Raw genomic sequence first — 20029 nt, 5'->3', positions numbered from 1 at the left:
AGAGTGATGTTTTTGAAAGACTTGGCTGAGTGTGTAAGGGTAAATAGAGGATGGTAGTGTCAACCACAAATTGGCACTTGCCATTGGTACTTAGCATCTACCTCTACAAGGATTAAATCATATGCTGCCGCAGCTACTAATTTTCAACACCCCCTGAAAGGAGTTCAGAGTGGAGAGCTGCAACGAGGCACTCTGTGCTCTGGTAGAAACTGGCAGAACAGCTCTTCAGATAGTTAGATATAATCAGGAGCCAATTTTATGAGCCCAGTTCATTCTTATAACTTCCCATATCTAGAAAACCACTAAAATCTTTCATGGTGACAAGTGTTCCTCGTGACTAGCAGAAACCTTCTGCAAAAAAAAAAAAAAAAATATGTGTTTGATGGCATGTACTTCCTCTTTACCGAAATCACACATATACTGACCTTCCCCTCTACTTCTTTGGAGCAGTTTCTCAGAGTTATCTGAGGTGCTGTCGCCTGGGCTATCGTCCTCATTTTTGCTCCAAATAATACTTAATTCACAATTCTCACACTGTGCATTTTTTAAGTTGACAGTAGGAGCTAGACACAGAAGTATCAACTAGGGCTTATTATAGTCTGGGTATAGGGTGAAGTGAAGACGATGAGAAATATAGAGTTAATATTCAAACTAACCAGAGGAGCACAGACCGACCAGCTGGAATAGGTGCTGCCTATGGGTCATTGGTCCAGCTCTACCCATGAGTGCCAGGCTTGGATTAGACGTTAGCCCTGATAAGGGGTATGACAAAGGATGTTCTCATTGGATTCAGGGATTAAAAGAGGGTCCATCAAAGGTAATGTCAAAGTTTCAGGACTGTTAAAAGAAATGGTGGTATTTCTGCTGGAATGGGGAGTAGTGAAGGAATGTTTTAGAGGGAAGAGACATTTTCTTTTGAACCACATTGAGACTCAGAGACAGGTAGAGATGTGGGTAGAGAGGTCTTTTTTTTTTTTTTTAAGATTGATTTATTTATTTTTGGTTCTGCTGGGTCTTCATTGCTGTGCACAGGCTTTCTCTAGTTGTGGCTACCAGGAGCTACTCTTCGTTATGGTGCACAAGCTTATCGCAGTGTTTCTCTTCTTGCAGAACCCAGGCTGTAAGCGCACTGGCTTCAGCAGCTACAGTGCAGGGACGCAGTAGTTGTGGCCCGCGGGCTCTGGAACACTGGCTCAGTAGTTGTGGCACATGGGGCTTAGTGGCTCCCCGGCATGTGGGAACTTCCCAGACCAGGGAGTGAACCTGTGACCCTCGCATTGGCAGGCAGATTCTCAATGAGTAGACCGCCAGGGAATGGGTGGAGAGGTCGTTAAGGCTGTTGGTATAGCCCAGGGAGGTCAACACCAGATGTGCAAAGGGGGACTCACATGCGTGAATCTCATGAGTCCATTTACTCAGCCAGTTCTGATTCTGAGGAGCTGGGAAGGCAGCAACATGATCCATCCTTTAAAATGTTCACTGTGGGAGAAAGACAGGGAAACCCTGAGTTCTGGTGTGGTCTGTTAAGGTCAAGGAGGGAGGTGCATGCAGGATAGCCACTGGGGAGCAGAGAGACCAGCATCTGAGCCAGAACAGGAAACTGAGTTTGAAGGACTAGTTGGATTTTGCCAAGTTAAGGGGAGGGAAGAGAAAGACATTCCAGGCAGAGGGAATAGCACATGTGAAGATACATGAGTTTGAAACAACATGATGATTCTGGGAACTCTGTTAGCTTTTGTATGGCAGAAGCAAAGAGTCGTTGCACAAAATAGGACCTGAAATAAAGCAGTGACAGCTGAGATGGTGAGAGGACGGTTAAAGGTGTCATTAAGGAATAGGTTTCTTTTTTTTTTTTTACTTTTATTTTTATTTTTTTTAATTTTTATTTTTTTTTATTTTAAAATCTTTAATTCTTACATGCGTTCCCAAACATGAACCCCACTCTCACCTAGGAATAGGTTTCTAGCAGAACTTTGTAGTTCCTGGCCTCAGGCACAGCTATGTAAGACTAGCCTAAGGAGCTAGGTAAAATACACAGATGTCAGGGTCCAGCCCGGATTTCAAATTCAGGAAGCCTTGGGTGGAAGGAAGAATCTGACTAATTCCATTCCTCCATATGAATCCAAAGCACACAAAGGTTTAAAGAGTCCAGAAAAGGCAAAAATTTCAGGGTTAAACAAGAGGCTGGAAGAAGAATCAGCAAAGGAAATGAAGAAAGAGGTAGACAAAGAACAGAAGTGTACAACAAAGCCAGTCCTTACAGGAACACAGAAATGCAGGCTAGGCAAACAGAAACAGCAGTTAAATTGCTTTGGGGAACCTAGCCCAGGGTCTGACCCTGATCGAGTGCTACATAAATGAGTTTTATGCTTGAGAAAAGACTTTAAATATAGAGGTGGGACCAGAAACTAAGATGCAAGTTTTTAAGAAGGGCATGACCAACCAAAATTCAAAGGCCAATAAGAGATTGGGGAAAATATTCTCAGCAGGTGTGATGGGGTGTGCTGTGCTTCATTGCTTCGGTCATGTCCTCCTCTTTGTGACCCCCGTGGACTGTAGCCCTCCAGGCTCCTCTTCCCATGGGGATTCTCTAGGCAGGAATACTGGAATGAGTTGCCATGCCCTCCTCCAGAGGATCTTCCCAACCCAGGGATTGAACCCAGGTCTCCCACATTGCAGGCGGATTCTTTACCACCTGAGCCACCAGAGAAGCCCATTGATGGGATGAGTTAATATTATTTTTATGCAAAAGAGCTTTCTGTAATAAATAAGAATACCCCCTAAAACCTGGCAGATAAATGGTCAGCGAGGATGAACTAACAATATGAAAGAGGAAGTAACGTGGGTCAACAAATGTGGGTGTTTAGTCTCACTGATGTCAGAGGCAGGTTGAAATGCAGTCCCATTTTCACTTTTTTTTTTGGCCACACCACGCAGCATGGGAGGTCTTAATTACCCAACCAGGGATCGAACCTGTGCACCCTGCACTGGGAGGGCAGAGTCTTAACCAGTGGGCTACCAGGGAGGTCCCCATTTTTTGACTCTTTAGTTTTGTGGTAGTGGTGTAAATCAGAATGACCCCCTACTAAAACAGCCTGTGTGTCAAAAGTCATAAAAGTGTTCCTATTTTACCCTTTAGTTCTAATTCTGGGAATTTTCCCTAAAGGAATCATTCAAAATATGGAAAAACTGAAAGCAGAAAGATGTTCAACATGACGTTATTTATAACCATGAGAAGATGAGAAACATCAAAAGCTAACAAGATAATGACATGGGGAACATCAAAAGCCAATAAGATAAAGACGAAATAATTATGGGAAATTAATTGACCATTACAAAGTTATTAATTTTTATGACTATATAATGACAGAAATGTTTTAAGTGGAAAAATGAGGTACAAAGCTATACATACACTGCTATCTAAATTTTGTTTAAAAAAACAAAGTTTTTCAGATTATATTCAGTGTATAATAGGTGAATAGAAAAAGAACCAGGAGAAAACCCACTGAAGTGTTAATAGTAGCTTCACTGGGTGATGGGAACTTGGAAACTTATTTCATATATTTTCCTGTATTTTCTACATTTTTCACCTAGTGTGTGTGTTACTTTGATAATCAGAAGAAAAATTAAGATGCTATTTATTTTTAAAGTAAGGTATTAAAAGAAAGGAAGGATAAACTCAGATACAGCTTACAATGATATTTTTAAATTGGATACACAAAAGACTAGCAAGAGTGATAGGATTCTGGGTGTTTTTCCCCCTCTTTTCCAAGCTGCTCGTAATGTGGTTGCGGTCCTTTTATGAGGAATAAGTATATAATAATGAACAGCGTGGTTGGATAAAAGTGCCCCAAAAGCGGAAGGAAAGGACAAGGCAAGATGCAGGGTTTTTTCTTTTCTGGGCCTTCTTGAGCGTCAAGGTGATAACCTGTGTCATGAGGGAGACCTGTGAAGCTGCTCAGAAGATCGTGAGCTGTCAGCATCCCAGACTGTTCTTTTAGACCCCATGCTGCTTTCCCAGCCCCACCCCACTCCCCAGCTCCTGCTGGGAGTCCATAGGGGGATTTCTTTCTTGCTGTCCAGAAGCTTTCACAGACGCTCTCGGATATTAGCACTGGTTTGAGCAGCGAGTCTTCCTTGTGCACTTAAATATGGGGACTTCAGGTTCTGCTTAGGTTTCTTCAAAGGTAGATGCCAGTGACCCAGGGTCTATGGAGGATTAGAGCCGCTTATGAGGACAGACTTCTCACTGAGAATAATTTATGCATTCCACTAGTTCCAGGCCAGCATGGCCATCCAGTCTTTAAGGAGAGAGAAGGAGAAAAAGGAGGGAGAAATAAGGAAAGAAGGGAGAGAAGAAGGGAGAGAAAGAAAAGGGAGAGAGGTCCTGTTATTTTCCTTAAGTACTGTTTGAATGTTTCAGTGTGGGAAGGACGCTTGAACCTTCTTTTGGTTTAAAATTTTAAACGTTTAATTGTTAAACATAAGTGAGGTGTGGTTCTTTAAAAAATGATCTGGAAATTAAATAGTACTGCTGGCTGCAGGGGAGGAGGCCAGCTATGCACAGCTGCGGGCAAAGCCCTAAAGGAATGGAGAAAGAAATGGAAAGAAGTCTGCTCACCTGGTAGAAACTAAGCCATGAGTAGAAAGGATTATCTTGGGTTTTCCTGCAGGGCAGTTTAGGAAAAAGAGAGCCAGTTGGGAGCAAATTGGGAACTTATTCCTCATTAGTTGAAGCAGACAGCAGAAAGTGAAGGCAAGAAGTGAGTGAAAGCAACCTGCATGGCCTTTGACAAGACCAGCCCTGGGCTGTGCCCCCGCAGAGTTTTTGGTGCTGGGATTCCAGGCTAGTTAGAAGAAGCCTGTGCTCTGCTTTAACCCAGGAGAAAACCACAGTAACAGTCAACAAACCCAGTTTAACTCTGCAAACATTTGTTGATCGAATGTTAACTGTAAGACATTTTGCTCAATTGCCAAGACAAATAAGATATAGACCTTCCTTCAGAGTGTTACCCCTCTGGTTGGATAAAGTGATAAATATATATCTGAATGTAAAGCAAATTGCTCTTTTTTGGATAACTTGGAAGTAAAATCTCCTATGTGAGTACGTATGAAAGGGTAAAAGCAAGAGGCCTCATTATATTTAGACTTTCTTTTTCCTTAGATCTATTTCTAAATTGTGAGCATTCTTTTAAATACTTGTAGTCCCCTTCTTTTGAAAAAACAAAAAACAACGCATTCTCAAAAATGTCTTCTGAAGTAGAATATCAACTTCTCGAGGGCAGAAACATCTGTCTGTGTTCACCATGCCTAGAATAGTCCTCAACAAGCATTTGTTGGGTATGTTCATGAATATGCAAGTCAAAAGACAGACAGACATGTTCAAAGAGGACTCCTGTCTCCCAGCAAGCTGATGATAAAATTCTTAATTGCCTTTCAATTTTTAGACATAGTCTTCTGAGATGTATTGTCAGTGTTCCATACAGTCTTTATTTTTCTCTGCTTATTTATATCTGGACATAAAGTTTTTGAGCATCTAGTTGAGACTAAGGCATCCATGCTTTCAGCATTCCCTGTGGTTGGCATCTTTGTGGCCGTGTGATCACTGCACTTTTAACCACCTGCACTCCTGGTGTTCCATTGCCCACTAGTTGCAAAATGCAATAAAACAATGAAATCTTATAAATGAGCATGGCCATAGCAACAGAGAAATGGGTGCCAAAATATGATGTTTGTCAAATGATTTTCAAAAGCCCAACATCTTTATCTGAAAAGCTATCGATGTGCAGTGAAAAAGTCTAGGTTCCGAAGTGAAGCATTGTTAAAGCAGCTTTGGCTCTTTACCTAGTAACTGTTCACTCAGCTCTCAAGCAGACCTAGTAGTGAGAAAAATAATCCTATAGGTGAGCTCAATAAGCTGAAACCTATAACTTTGCAGCAAAATTGTTACTCACTCTCATAGACCTGTGACTTAATCTCCATGAAAGAAGTTTCTCTGAGCAAAGCTGAGATACCTCAGAATATACTCAGTGTTTGTGAACCTCCCTTTCTCTGGGTCTGGAGGGATGTGTGTGCCTGTCCGGCTAGACGCTGTTTTAACCCTTCTGGTGCTGGACTCCAGGTCTCCTCCTCCTCCTCCTCCTTTCTCCTGAGGCAGAGCCCACGCTGGTGCACTAACCTGCAGCGTCTCTGTGCTTCTCTTCTTACCTCCTCTTTCCCCTTCTCTTTCCCTTTCGCTGTGGTGTGTCCAGAAAAGGAAGTCGAGTTCCAGCGTGCACCTAATGGTGAGCCTTGCCTGCCCACCCATCCGCCCGCTCCATGCTGCCTGCGCCCGCCTGCCAGCCACGCAAACCCATTCTGCCGTGTGCGTGTGCTTCCCTCATCCTCACTGCATGTCTGTGCCGTGCGGGCAGGTGCGGCCTGTCCTGCCAGGCGGGGTCCAATGCCCGAGGTCACCCGGCGGCCTCAGAACTAGGCATTGGAAGGTGTGGTGTGGCACTCCCTGCTACAGCGCTTGGGCTGCCCCCAGCAGCCCCGGGGCAGGATGTAAATCTGGTAGGGATTCGGGGCCAGTTGGCAAGCACAGGGGGAGACCCTCACTCATGGTCGCTCGGGAGGAGAGGCCCTGCTCACTGGGCACGAGCACTATTTCCTACGGATCGGCAGCCAGGGGCCTTCCATGTGGAGTGTGGGGGAGCCGGGTGGAGGCTCTGAGCTTCACTCTCACTCTCTCAGCTTTCCCCTGTGCTGGTGCCCATTAGCCAGCTGTGCCCAGTGTTTGTCCTTCCCACCCCACCCACAGGGGCACCAGCTGAAAGGCTGCAGAGCTCGTCTTCTTTCTCAAGGGACACAGAGCACCCACGGGAATGCAGCAGCCTGAATCTTTATGAAACATCTATTGGGTTGGCCAAAAAGTTCATTTGGGTTTTTCATGACACCTTATGGAAAAACCCAAATGAACTTTTTGGCCAACTTGACACTAAAGCCAAAGGTGGGGCTACCTGGGTGACATCCCAGCCCTCCGCAGATATGGCAGGTTTTACAGACACAGTACAGTCCTTACCCCATGCCAGGGTCTTTGTCTCAGCTTTGCAAACAGAATGGTTTTGTTCAATCAGCCCCAATAGGTCCATGTCAGCAGCTGAGTGAGGAGGGCTCTGCAGTTTCTGGGGATATGGAAGAGAGCAGAGCTTTTGTGAGATTAGGCCCACATTCTGTCTATTCCTGGGGCCCCCTTCTCCAGCCTGCAGAGTTCAGCAGAGACTTAAAGCACCTGGTACCTGGCTTGAGGTTCCATGCCAAGCCCCAGATTTGGGAACGCCTCAACCACTGATAACAAGTTACAGCTTCAGGTGTGGTCCGAGGGGCCACAAAAGAGGCTTCCGGGCAAGAAGAAGTAGGACAGTCTGGAGAGCTTCCTGGATGTGTTCTGGGGGAGAAAAAGCATGTCCTAGCTGCCAGTGTGCCGTCATTGGCACCCCGCACACTGATGGTCGCTGGACATTTGTGTGTCTGCATGTTGAAGACCTCACAGGCATCAGGCTGCTCCTTAGTGGCCCCCGGTTCCACAGAGACTCCCAGTGAGACTCAGTGTATTTATTGGTTAGGGGATTGTAAGAGGCAGAGAGCATCAGTATGGCTCCTTGCCCTGGAGATCGGCCTCCTTTCTTCCTCGCCATCTTCTTCCCGCCTCCCTTGCTGTGCCACTCAGTGTAATATTCTGAAAGGCAAGGAGATAGCCTAGTGGTCTGCTGCTGTTGGCCTGCTAGGCAGCCTGCTGTTTCCTGAGGACTAGGACTGCTGACACAGCTCCCACCTGGACTCACCTGCTGTTCTCTGGAGTTCTGCCCATATTCCCAGCTGATCATGTCTAAGATCAGCCAGGCAAAAAGGCCAACAGCACAGCCCTGTGTCTGCGCCCCCGGGTCAGTGGTTGCCTTTTGTATCCAGAGTCAAATTCCATCCCTTTCCTCTGTGGATACTGTCTCCTCGACCAGGTTTTCTTTCTCTTCTTGCTCCTCTTCAGATCAGGCTTCAATGTAGTGTTGTAAGGGGAAGGAAATGCAGGTGGCAGATTGAAAGGGCAGCAAGGGACTGCCCACAGGGACCCAGAGTTTCTGAATTTCGTTCTGCTTTCTCATAAGCTACATTTCTTTCCCCCTATAAAGTGAGAAGATCTGAATTTCTCTGCATCAAGTGTGATTGCACAATGACAGGGCACCTAGCATCAGCAAAGATTTCTGGAGAGATGCTTTTAAAACGAGTCTTCGGGCTCCTTCCACCTTGAGGATGCCTCCAGGGCTAGGTCTCTGGGTCCCTCCAAATAATCTTCTCTGATCATCTATCCAGCCATTGCTCCCACCCCAGAGTGTTACGGGAGTGTTAGCCCACCTCAGGTCTAGCGCCTCCGGACCAAGCTGGGGGACAAGGGAGGTCTGGGAGTCAAATCCAATCTACTTCGGCGACTCTAGAGGAACTAAACCATCTGTTTTCTTGTCTCAGCCACAGAGCAACAACAAAAACAGTCTCGTAAGCCCAGCCCAAGAGCCCGCGCCCTTGCAGACGGCCATGGTACCTCCTGACTACGGCTTCTCCGCCCCTGCCCCTGGCTGCCTCCCGCTTCTGCCCGCTTCCTTCTCTTGCCCCCGCTGCCAGGCCTCCTTGGCCACTTCCCTCCTCATCCCTATAGAGCAGGTGGCTCTGTGTACTGCCCTCTCATGGTCCTGCTTGGCCATGCTCCCTCCTGCATGGCATAACTCTGCTCTCTGTGCTCTTGGGGGGGAAGAGTGATCAGGGCTCTCAGCTAAGCCTCCCAGCCCCGAAAGGGTCTGCTGGGTGGCCAGGAAGGTGAGCTGCTTCTAAAGGGAGAGGGTAGGAGCTTCCCTGGGCTCTGTATCTCAGTTTTTGAAGGCCTCCTTGTAAAATCTGCCTCAGCCCCTCCTTGACAAAGCAATAAATAGGAAGGGGGCCTGGAGTCCCCCACCTCTGGATGGTGCTGAGGTCTCTGGGAAGCCCCCATGCTGTCTGAGTTCTGTCCTGGCTCAGTCAAGGGCACTATGTGCTCTCAGGTCCCCCTCTGCTGCTAAGTGGAGATGGCAGAGGGGTAACTGGGAGGGAAGGAGGGAGGGGAACCAGTGCTGCTGCCCCCCCACTCCTCCTCCCTGCACTCTGTCCCCCAGAGCTGCCTGCTGAGGACAGGAACTTGGAGAGAGGCAGGGGTGGGTGGAACAGGCAGCAGTCTGGGCTCAACTCGCTGAGGGCCTCCTGTGAATCTTTCTGGGAGACCTCAGTCCACTCTCCCAGTATCCCTGTCTCCCACACAGCCCCTGACGAGCACTGTTGGCCAGGCCCAGCCTGTGCCCTCAGCCCTCAGTACCCTCAGCTGCTCCAGGGTACTTGTCCCATGGGAGAAAGGACACTCAGGTCTGGCTGGATTTGAGAGCAGGGGCCCTTGTCCTCAGCTTCCCCAGTACCTGCTTCCATTAAGTACTAGGCCTCTACTCCTAACCAGCCAGTGCTGTCCCCTAAATCTGGGGCTTCCAGCTGGCTGGGACCCAGTTGAACCAGGATATTTTGTAAGAATGACTGGCAAGCAGGCCTCAGTGGTCATCGTAGGGTCAATATTTGAGGGCTGGGGTCCCTCAGGGGAGAGCCGTAGGTCCGTTCCCAGGTCAGGAGGGTAACTTTCATCTTCTCTCACAGGAGCCACAAACCACCGTGGTACACAACGCTACCGATGGGATCAAGGTGAGTGGCTCCCAAGCTGGCCTCCTGCTTTCCAGGTCAGCAGGGAACAGGTGGGCTGGGCCACAGGGTCTCAGGGTCCTGGAGACGGCTGCACCTAGGGGCCACGGTGTTTGCAGTCTCGGCTGGGGGCAGCATATGGCCTGTCGTCACTGTGTTCCTGGGAAGGACATCATACCTCAGTGATTCTGAGCTCAGCCTCTAGAGGCAGACAGGTCTGCATTTGGATCCTGGCGCTGGGCCACTGGACAAGTCACCCTCCCACTCTGCACCTCAGTTTCCTTATCTGAAAACTGGGGATGCTAATAATAATAGAATCTTCCTCCATGACTGGTGAAGCTTAAATGAGTAAACATGAGCCAGTAAAACAGAGGCAAAAACATACAAATCCTAGAGCAACAGTTGTCCATTGCCTCACTCCTTGATGCCCTCAATATCCTTGTCTCCTTATTTTCATTACCATTAGTAAATATTTATTGAATCATCCACAGCTTTGGTTTACAGAGGTAACAAGAGGAAATCTCTCTCCACAGGTGTAAGGGAAGCAGATGATAAACCAAAATCTGTACAAATAAGATAAAATCCAGTAGTGATAAGTGCTGTGAAGAAAATGTCACGAAGTAAATAGAGAATGAACGGGGCCTCTAATTGAGTGGTCGGGAAGGGCCTCTTTTAGGAGGTGATATTTGAGCTAAAACACTAAACAACTGGAAGGTGGCAGCCGGGTAGACCCTGAGGCAGAGTGCCCTAGACAGTGAGGATGCAGGGGTCAGGGCCAGGCGCAGAGGAAATCAGAGCTCAGAGCATGGTGAGCAAGGAGAGGGAGGCAGGAGGGTGGTGAAGCCTGAGGGGCAGGCAGGACCTGCTCTGTCAGGCTTGATGCAAATTTGTATTTTTTACCAGCAGCTACAAAAAAGCTGTTAGAGGCTCTTAGCGGGGGAGTGAAAGAAAGTGAAAGTGAGGTCTCTCAGTTGTGTCTGACTCTTTGCGACCCCATGGACTGTAGCCACCAGGCTCCTCTGTCCATGGGATTTTCCAGGCAATAGTACTGGAGTGGGTTGCCATTTCCTTCTCCAGGGGATCTTCCCAAACCAGGGATTGAACCTGGGTCTCCCGCATTGGAGACAGACACTTTACCGTCTGAGCCAACAGGGAGGTCCTGGTGGAGTCCTGCGACGGCGCACATAGTGCGGCCGAGAGGAGCTACCCCACGCCCGAGGTCAGGGCCAGAAGCCAGGAGGACCCCATGGCCGAGGGGTGGCGGCATGATTGCGACCCCATGGACTATAGCCTGCCAGGCTCCTCTGTCCATGGGATTCTCCAGGCAAGAATACTCGAGTGGATTGCCATTTCCTTCTCCAGGAGATCTTCCCCACCCAGGAATTGAACCTGGGTCTCCTGAATTGCTGGTAGATTCTTTACCAATTGAGCTATGAGGGAAACCCATAACGGAGGAGTAATGGAGTCCAATTTACACATCGAAAAACTGGCCGTGTTATGGGCAAGAACTTTAGAGAAGAGGCAGGTGTGGAGACAGGGAGGCCAGGCAGCTATGGTAGGAGTTCAGGTGCCAGATGTTAGTATCTTGGGCTCAGCTGTGCATTGGAAGAGAGGAGGTAAGACGCGATTTATTTTGGAGGTAGAACTGACTGATTTTTGGTTTTCGATTGGATAATTGGGACATGAGGGGAAGAAAGAAAGGCATTAGCATATTATAAAATCAGACCTCCAGATTTTAGCCTGAACAACTGGATAAGTGGTACATTTAGTGAGTTAGGGAAGACTTAGGAGGGTGTTTGGGAATCAGAGTTTTATAAGAGTCACATGGCAAGGGTCTGATTCTTCCTTGCAGCTCCCATAGGAACATGTACTCTGCTTTTATTCTGCTTGGTTCCTCTGGTTTCCAAGGGCCTGAGTTTATAGGAACTTGTTCTTTTTGGCCCGCAGGGCTCCACAGAGAGCTGCAACACCACCACAGAAGATGAGGACCTCAAAGGTAGGTGTTGGCCCATAGTGGGGAAGGGGCCCCAGCAGTGTCCCGAGGGGGCACCTGCCTCATCTGCCCCCAGAACTGAGATTGGTGGCTCCTTGTACCCCAGGAGAGGGTTTGGCCTAAAAGCTACTTTCCATGGGCCCAGGGATGAGGCCCCTGTCTCATGTTGCTGGGCTGGGCAGGTGGCTTCTCTTCTTTGACCTCATGTCCAGGATAGTTAAATGAGGGCTTTTCCCAAGCCTGTTGAGGCCCAGGGCTCAGAGAGATGCTCCTGTCTGCTACAGTGTGATATCCCAGATCAGGGACATCTTGAGTCCCTGCAGAGGTGGCCTGCAGATGTCATGAGCCATTAACAAGGTCACTAGTGATCCCAGTTTCCCAGGCACTAAGGTAATTCCCCAGAATGTAGAACTTTGGGCTCTAAAACTAGAACAGTCCTGGACACATTGGGGTTGGTGGGTCACTCTTGTCACAAAGCCTTGGCGTGAGTGACGGAGTCAGAACCGCATTTGGCCCTGCCCCAGTGGTCCCATGAGGACACCAGCTTAAGTTTGGGCCTGGCCAGAGTGCCAGGGGACGTGGGAAGGCATGGCAGGCTAGACCACTGTGAATCTCTGTCCGACTCTTTGGTTTGGCCTCCTGGGATTGCTCCCTTTGTCCTAAGTGACCTTAGGACAGGTTCTCAGAAAAGTCGGGGGAATGTTGCAGCTCACAGCTGAGAGAGCACACCCGAGGCAATAAGGGAGCAAGCAAACCTTTGGTAATCAAGAAGAGAAAGCAGAAACACACAAGGCAGCAAAGAACAGTGCCTTCAGGGCTGCCGGGATTGAGATCAGGTCATTTCAGTTCTGGTGATACTGGTAGAGTCAGTGGCTCCGTCACTGCTGGGCTTTGGACCCTGCAGCGTGGGTCCCTAGAACATCTTCCCTGAGACCAGGGCTCCTTGTACAGGCTGTTGGAAGGCTCCTCTGGAAGCCGCAAACCCAGGTCTGTGCCCTTTCCTGGGGCTTTCAGCCGGGAGGCCTCTCTGGCAGCATGGATGTGGTCCCAGGTCCATGCCTCGGTTCTTCAGTGCCATGGGCTCGGGTCCTGTCCGGCTTGCTCGCTCACCTGCCTTGTTCTGTTTGTTTTGGCTGCTCTGCCTTGCCCTGCCCTGCCCTGGCTGGCTAGCTGCCCCGCTCCGCACTGGGAATGGCAGCTCGATGCCTGAAGGACGGAGCTCCCGGGACAGGACAGCCCCCTCTGCAGGCATGCAGCCCCAGCCTTCTCTCTGCTCCTCAGCCAGTAAGTGTGAGGGAGGCACATTCTGGCTTCCGCCTCCCTGGCTCGTCCTGAAGCCCCTCAGGGATCCCCCCACCCACCACCCAGAGCTGTCAGCCCAGCCCAGCTGTCATCTAGTGACTACAGCTTCGGGAGCTCAGCCTCTGCTGGGTGGGGGAGCTGAATGGAGGTGCTGTTAAGACCAGACAGGGGTCCTTGAGACTGGGGCCCAAAGACATGAAGAAAAGTGGGTGGAAGAATGTGGCAGGAGGGTAGGAGTAGAAAGCCAGTGGGATATGCAGAGGGCCTCGTCTCAGCGCTGAGCGGGAAGAAAGGTGGAGTCAGAAGTCAGGCCCATGGTAGTGGGTGTGAGGTGGTGGAGAAATTCATAGTCAAGAAAACGTGTTCCCCTCAGTGGTTCGTGAGGGTCAGCATAATATCATACCAAGAGCTTGGGGTGAGACTGACCTGAGTTTAAATCTAGCTCCACTGCCTTCAAAAATGCGTGAAGTAGCTTAACCTCCTGGAGCTACAGTTTCTTTATCTGTAAAGTGGTAATCAAATGACACTCACCTCAGAAATATAAATGGGATAGTGGAATGTCTTGATATGATGCTTAGCTGGTTAGTGGTAGCTTGTATTTACATCTTCAGTTGTGTTTTTGTAGAGGATGCCTTCGTCTGCTGCTTTCCCTCCTACCATCGATACTTCTAGAGTTTCTAAACACGAGCCTCTTCACCCATAGGGCCCCAGTCAGGTCTTGCAGATGGGCTTGGTGGGGTTGGAGAGGGCGTGTCTGTGTGTGTGTGTCTGTGTGTGCGTGTCTGTGTGTGCATATACCTGCTTGCCTTTAGAAAGTGGATGAAGCCCTGTGGTTCCCCTACCCTCCTGCTTATTCACCCGAGCCGCCCTCCTGATGGTGCCAATGCCTGTGGGGCCCTGTGCTGGCTGCACTGTCCTCTCCCAGATGTGCCCCTTGGCTGTGCTGTTCTAATGCTCACATTTGTCTTGCAGCCTCTCGCTCATGGCCTGGGCCAGCCTGGGGCTCCCTTACCCTGGCAGCACCCTCTGCTAATAGTGGCGCTCCCTGTAAGTGAGCTGCCCACTAGAGCGAGGTGTCATTAGCAGTCCCTTGGCTTGGAATTGGGGTGGGGGGTGCTCTGAGGGCACCAACTCTGCCTGCCTGTCAGTCTGAGCCTTGTCCTTGGTTTTCCTGAGGGACACATCCTAGCTTGAGAGCTGGTGTGAGATTTAGAGTTTTCCCAAGGGTAAATGGAGCTGGTAAGAGGCTCCATTTAAAAAGAGTGTTTATAGTTCCAAGGCCCTTTACCCCAAAAAGCCCTGTGGAGGAGATGAATAAGGCGAAGAGAATTAAGCATCCATCCCAGGGGTCTGTTCATTCTTTGGAGCCCTCCTCAACCCTGGCTAGAGTCTGATTTCAGGCTGGCTGGTGCCCAGGACTAAGTTTTGGACCACTGTGTGAGGGCTGAGGGGATGGAGGGTGGGCTGGTAATTGAGACCTGACTGAGCCCCTTCAGGTGAGAGAAATGAGTGGTGGAAACAGCCATATCCAGGAGATGCTTCTTTGAGAGCCTGAACCTGTGGGGATGGGATACAAAGGTGTGTCAGGCTCCTTGCTTTAAAGACAAGAGTGTTTTCTGCATCCTGGTTATTGATGGAGAGGGAGGCAAAGGCCAGAGGATCATAAGGCGGGCTTTAGGACAAAAGGGTCATTAGGTCTGTGGACAACAGAGGGCGAAGGGAGAGAACGGTAGGCTCGCTTTTCCAGAGAAGGGCCTTAAAGAGAGAAGAGGGATGTCTTTGTCAAAGAGATCACAGGGGATTCTCTGATGGATTGGGGAGGGCTTTGTGTCATCTGGGAGAATCCCAGTCTCACATGGGTAAATTGCTGGATTTTTCCCCCTACAGTGCGGAAACAGGAGATCATTAAGATCACAGAACAACTGATTGAGGCCATCAACAATGGGGACTTTGAGGCCTACACGTGAGTAGAGACCCATTTCCTTGAGATCCAAGTCATCTCTCAAGCCCTTCCTGCCTTTCAAAAAGCAGCTGGGACCCAGGGAAAAGAGAAGGCTGGGCCTTGGGCACAGCATCTGAATTAAACACCAGGCCCCTGAGAGCCCTTCCAGGTAGACGTTGGTGATTGAGCCCACCCATGGTGCCTGGGCTGGTGGGTTGCAAAGGTGGAGCTAAGCTGCTCAGCTGGCAGGGCCCTGAGATCTCAGCCATCTTGTCAGGCCCAGCCTACAGCTCACCTGCTGCCACTGGAGGAAGATAGATAATAATTCTCATATAAGACTGACAGGCTGCTTTTTTTTTTTCCCTCCCCTGTAGGAAGATTTGTGATCCAGGCCTCACTTCCTTTGAGCCTGAGGCCCTGGGTAACCTCGTGGAAGGGATGGATTTCCATAAGTTTTACTTTGAGAATCGTGAGTGGGTTCGTGCTGCTGAGATACTCCTGCCTGCCCCTCACCCCCTTGCCTCTGTCCCTGCTCACCTCCTCTTTCCAGCCACCCGCTTTTCCCTTACTGGGCCTGCCTGCTGCACCCTGGTCTGTGTGCTTGCCTCCGGGGGCCTGAGGATGGTCTTCAGCTGGCATCTCCAAAGGCCCTCCTCCCAGAGCCCCGTGTGCCCCTCTGTTCTGCAGCAGTGCCGCTGTATAGTAATCAAGGCCACTGTATTTGTTTAAGCCTTACCTCTTTCCAAGATACTTGGAAACCGTGAGAGGTTAGATTGAAATGATATCAACGAGTAATAATGAAGCTCTGTGTCTGCAGGTTTCACAATAGAGGAAATTAAAACCAGGATAAGAATGTGCAAACAAGTAACAGGGCACCGTTGGTGACTGTGAGATTGGAAGTTGTGGCTAGGGTCCTCCTTCCAGCCACTGAGGGATTCAGGAGTCCTGGCTAGGGGTGGGTGGCTGGGGTGTTGTGCTCCAGACAGTTCCTGGAAGTCCCAGAGGATAAGAAGCTAATTCATCACCTCCTCCCATCTTTCTTTCCACTAAGACCATCCCCCTCCTTATTTTTTTTCCTCGTCTTTCCCACTTTATCCTGGACCTTCCCCATCCCGCCCTGAATTTTATTTTCTCACTGTTTTCTCTGCTGACTACCAGCCTCTCCATGTCTCAGCTGCAGTTATAAACCCTAGGTTATCTAAATAATTCTATTAGCCAGAAGCAATTCCAGAGCGCACAGAAACTCTCTGAAAGGTCTCGTGTAGCCCCTAACATTCGAATTGAACTAAAATGTGAATCTCAGTAAAAGCAACACAGTTCATGGTGTTTGCTGATAATGGCAACACATCTTCTTTTGGTTTTCCCCCAGAGGATCCTGGGGGCTCTGGGAGTACCCTCAGCTTGGTGCTTTGCTGAGTTTTTTTTTTTTTTTTAACTTTGGGCCTTTATAAAAATCAAAATCAATTTTGAATATTTTAAGTTCTTGGTTTTGCTCTACAGTCTTAATTAGGGACAAGCCAACCCTTATGAGGGCTTCCCAGATGACTCAGAATGGTAAAGAATCCACCTGCCAAGACAGGAAACAAGGATTTGATCCCTGAGTCGGGAAGATCCCCTGGAGAAGGAAATGGTAACCCACTCCAGTATTCTTACCTGAGAAATCCCATGGACAGAGGAGCCTGGCCTGCTACAGTCCATAGGGTTGCAAAAGTGTCAGCTGCGACTGAGCACACACAAGGCTTATGAAATCTAAACCCACCTGTCGGGGAAGAAAGATCATCATAGTCTTTCGTTAAGATAATCTTGAGTTCAAATGTTGTGTGGGCAAATTACTTAATTAACCTCCTTGAGCCTATTTCCTTATCTTATAACGAAGAAAATAGTATCGACCAAGGAATATGGCTCATGCATGTAAAACCCGCAGTACATTGTCTGATTAAAATACTAGCTGCTGTTAACACTGCTCCCCACCTTTCTCTTCCTTTTAAATAATTGAAACTAATCTAATGGGGTTTCCCAGCCTCTGGAGAGTGTATGGGGGAACTTGGCGACTCCCAGAATGGTTACTGGAGAGAGGGTGAGACTTGGGAAGTGCAGGCTGGGAGGAAAATGCCCGTCCCCAGGCCTGACGCCCTCCTACCTACCTCACCCCACCCTGCCCACTACAGTCCTGTCCAAGAACAGCAAGCCCATCCACACCACCATCCTGAACCCACACGTCCACGTGATCGGAGAGGACGCGGCTTGCATTGCCTACATCCGCCTCACCCAGTACATCGATGGGCAGGGTCGGCCTCGCACCAGCCAGTCGGAGGAGACCCGGGTCTGGCATCGCCGGGATGGCAAGTGGCTCAATGTCCACTATCACTGCTCAGGGGCCCCTGCCGCACCGCTGCAGTGAGCTCAGCCACAGGTGCACCTGGTGGGGAGCGGGGGGCTGGGACACGTGGGGTCAGAGGAGGAAGAAGGGGCTGAGAGGTGGCCTTGGGGGAGGACATTCGGGCCAGCCCAGAAGCACAGTGAAGGCCAGACAGTGTGATGGTTGCAATAAGTTATGCTCTCAAGTCAGACAGACTTGGGTCTGGCTCCAGGACACTACATTGGGTGACCTTGAACAGGTTACTTCCCCTCCCTAAGCCTCATTTTCCTCAGCTGTTAAAAAGAGGGAAGGAGCGGTGCCTGCCTCCTTTGTTGTGAGATTTAAATAAGGTCCTTGTAAGTAAATCAGTCAGTAAGTGCTCAGCAAATGGGAGGCGATGTTATGTTTAAATACTAGCTTCTCCCCCATCCTCCACCTTCTCTGGCAGAGTTGGCCACGTGTGTAATGTGTTTAAGTCTCTGGAACTCCAATGTGCGTACTGTCCTCTGTCCTGTTACCACGTCTGTCCTGTTTGACAGGGGCATGAGGAGATCCCAGCCGGAGGTCAAACCTTCGCAGCCAGTGGCTCTGGAGGGCCTGAGTGACAGCGGCAGTCCTGTTCGTTTGAGGTTTAAAACAATTAAATTACAAAGCGGCAGCAGCCAATGCACGCCCCTGCATGCAGCCCTCCCGCCCGCCCTTCGTGTCTGTCTCTGCTGTACCGAGGTGTTTTTTACATTTAAGGGGGAAAAAAAGAAAAAAAAAAGATTGTTAAAAAAAAAAGTGGGATCCATACCATGATGTGTTTTAAAACCATCGGCAGCCCTTGGGCTGGCAAGAAGGCAGGAGTCTGTGTGATGCCCATCCTGGCACAAGCAGTGGGCTCACCCACCAGCCCTGAAGAGGTGAGCTCGGCCTCTGGCCTCCATGGACTCGGGACCAGGCAAGAACTCTGACAGAGCTCTGGGGGCTGTGTGATGTGACTGCAGCCTCTGAGATGGCCTGCCTGCCCCAGGTCTCGGAATGGACTTCTTCAGAATTTGTATACGCGCCTAGAACGAGGCTTATGAGAACACCATGGCCAACAGACCTACTTGGGAGAGAATGCGGAGCTCCCAGCCTGCCGTGGAGGCAGCTGAGAAGCAGTGGCCTCAGGACTGAGAAGCAGGGCCCGGACGTTGCTGTACTCTACCATTTAGCGTAGGAGGGAAGAGAATTGGTGCTGCAGAAGCGTGTCTGCTCCGAAGCTGATGAGAACCTCGTGTTAGTCTGACATGCACTCACTTACTCATCCATTTCTATAGGATGCACAATGCACGTGGGCTCTGATCTTGAGGCCCAATCCTAGCAGCTGGGAAGTGGGAGGGGTTGCCGCTTTGCTTTGTGTTCGTTTTCTTATAACTTAGCAAGGAGAGAGCCAGGCCTTGGTCTGGGCTCCCCCTGCCGCCTTTGGCAGTTCTGTTTCCGTGCTGACTTGGACCATCTTTGTCTTGCCTTCTCTTGGTGGTGGTCCCTGTGCTGACTCTCATCTGGGCCTAGGCCCTCTGCCAAGTGCTCCTGTGGGATGGGAGGAGTGAGGCAGCGGGACTGAGTTGATGGTTTCTATGCATTCAGGCTGCCCTCAGGGCTGCCTCCCTTCTTACTCTTCCCTTGCTGCACGCCAATCTCTTTTCCTGTCTTTGAGACTGACTTGGCTACTCTGGCAAGAAGAGGTATCCTCTATAAAGAGACTTCTTTACTGACCAACTGAAGTTTAGACTTACTGCTGGACAATCTGCATGGGCATCACCCCCGTCTCACCTGCATGTACCCAAAAGAGACGTCCAGAGCCAAGGCTCCTACCTTCGTTGTCCCTCTCTGTGCTCAAGGAGTTCCATTCCAGGAGGGAAGAATGTATACTCTAAGCAGATAGCAGAGATGATAATGGAGGAGCAATTGGTCATGGCTTTGGTTTCCCCCCAAACAACTGTGCAGGTTTGTCTGCACAAATGTCTGCACTATTGGGGGAGAGATGGGTAGACCCCAGCTCCCTGGACTGCCTTAAGGAGGCACAGGAGCTGGGAGAAGAGGCAAAGCTACAGGTTTACCTTGGAGCCAGCTGAGAAGAGAGCAGACTCACAGGTGCTGGTGCTTGGATTTAGCCAGGCTCCTCCGAGCACCTCCTGCATGCCCCAGCCCCCGGGTCCCCGCCGTCTCCCGCCCAGCAGCCTGCAGTACCAGCACGCAGACACCTTCACCACAGGGTTTGGTTTTGCTGGCTTGAAGACAAATGGTCTTAGAGTTCATTAAGACCCATAGCTTCATATGGCTGCTCCAGCCCCACTTCTTAGCATTCTTATTCCTCTTCTGGGGCTAATGTCAGCATCTATAGACAATAGACTTAAAAACAACAACAACACCTTTTAAACAGGAAATGGAAGGCATTTGATGCAGAATTTTTGCATGATGACATAGAAATAATTTAAAAATTGTTAGTGTTTGTTCTGAATGTTGGTAGACCCTTCATAGCTTTGTTACAATGAAACCTTGAACTGAAGATATTTAATAAAATAACCTTTAAACAGTCCATTGTGTTACTGCTGTCAGAGGCTTATGGCCAGAGGTTTAGATTTAACAGCCTGGGTTACAAGGCTTCTGGTGGAGAGCTGGACCTCCTCCCATTCCTTTTGGACCCATTTTAGAATAAAAC

General features: G+C 49.5%; 1 protein-coding gene across 50 annotated transcripts in view; it reads left to right on the top strand.

Annotated features, from left to right (window-relative positions):
* CAMK2G (calcium/calmodulin dependent protein kinase II gamma) overlaps nt 1-19906 on the top strand; it is a 55269-nt gene extending 35363 nt beyond the window's left edge. For 5 of the 50 annotated variants that reach the window (XM_042241081.1, XM_042241085.1, XM_027962341.2 and 2 more), the window contains 8 exons: nt 8503-8571; nt 9703-9747; nt 11692-11740; nt 12908-13021; nt 14927-15002; nt 15356-15450; nt 17150-17394; nt 17880-19906. In XM_042241081.1, the coding sequence (XP_042097015.1) occupies nt 8503-8571; nt 9703-9747; nt 11692-11740; nt 12908-13021; nt 14927-15002; nt 15356-15450; nt 17150-17382 (681 nt within the window). In that variant the 3' untranslated portion in view covers nt 17383-17394; nt 17880-19906. Of the gene's footprint in view, nt 1-6251; nt 6285-8502; nt 8572-9702; nt 9748-11691; nt 11741-12907; nt 13022-13664; nt 14087-14926; nt 15003-15355 lie in introns of those variants that run through there. The other 45 variants (XM_042241088.1, XM_042241093.1, XM_027962346.2 and 42 more) reach the window with 28 other exon arrangements.
* The last annotated feature ends 123 nt before the right edge of the window (nt 19907-20029 follow it).

Source organism: Ovis aries, chromosome 25, assembly GCF_016772045.2.
Source record: "Ovis aries strain OAR_USU_Benz2616 breed Rambouillet chromosome 25, ARS-UI_Ramb_v3.0, whole genome shotgun sequence".
Classification (NCBI taxonomy): domain Eukaryota; kingdom Metazoa; phylum Chordata; class Mammalia; order Artiodactyla; family Bovidae; genus Ovis; species Ovis aries.
Note: the sequence above shows the minus strand (reverse complement) of the source record. Positions and strands in the feature narration are given on the sequence as shown.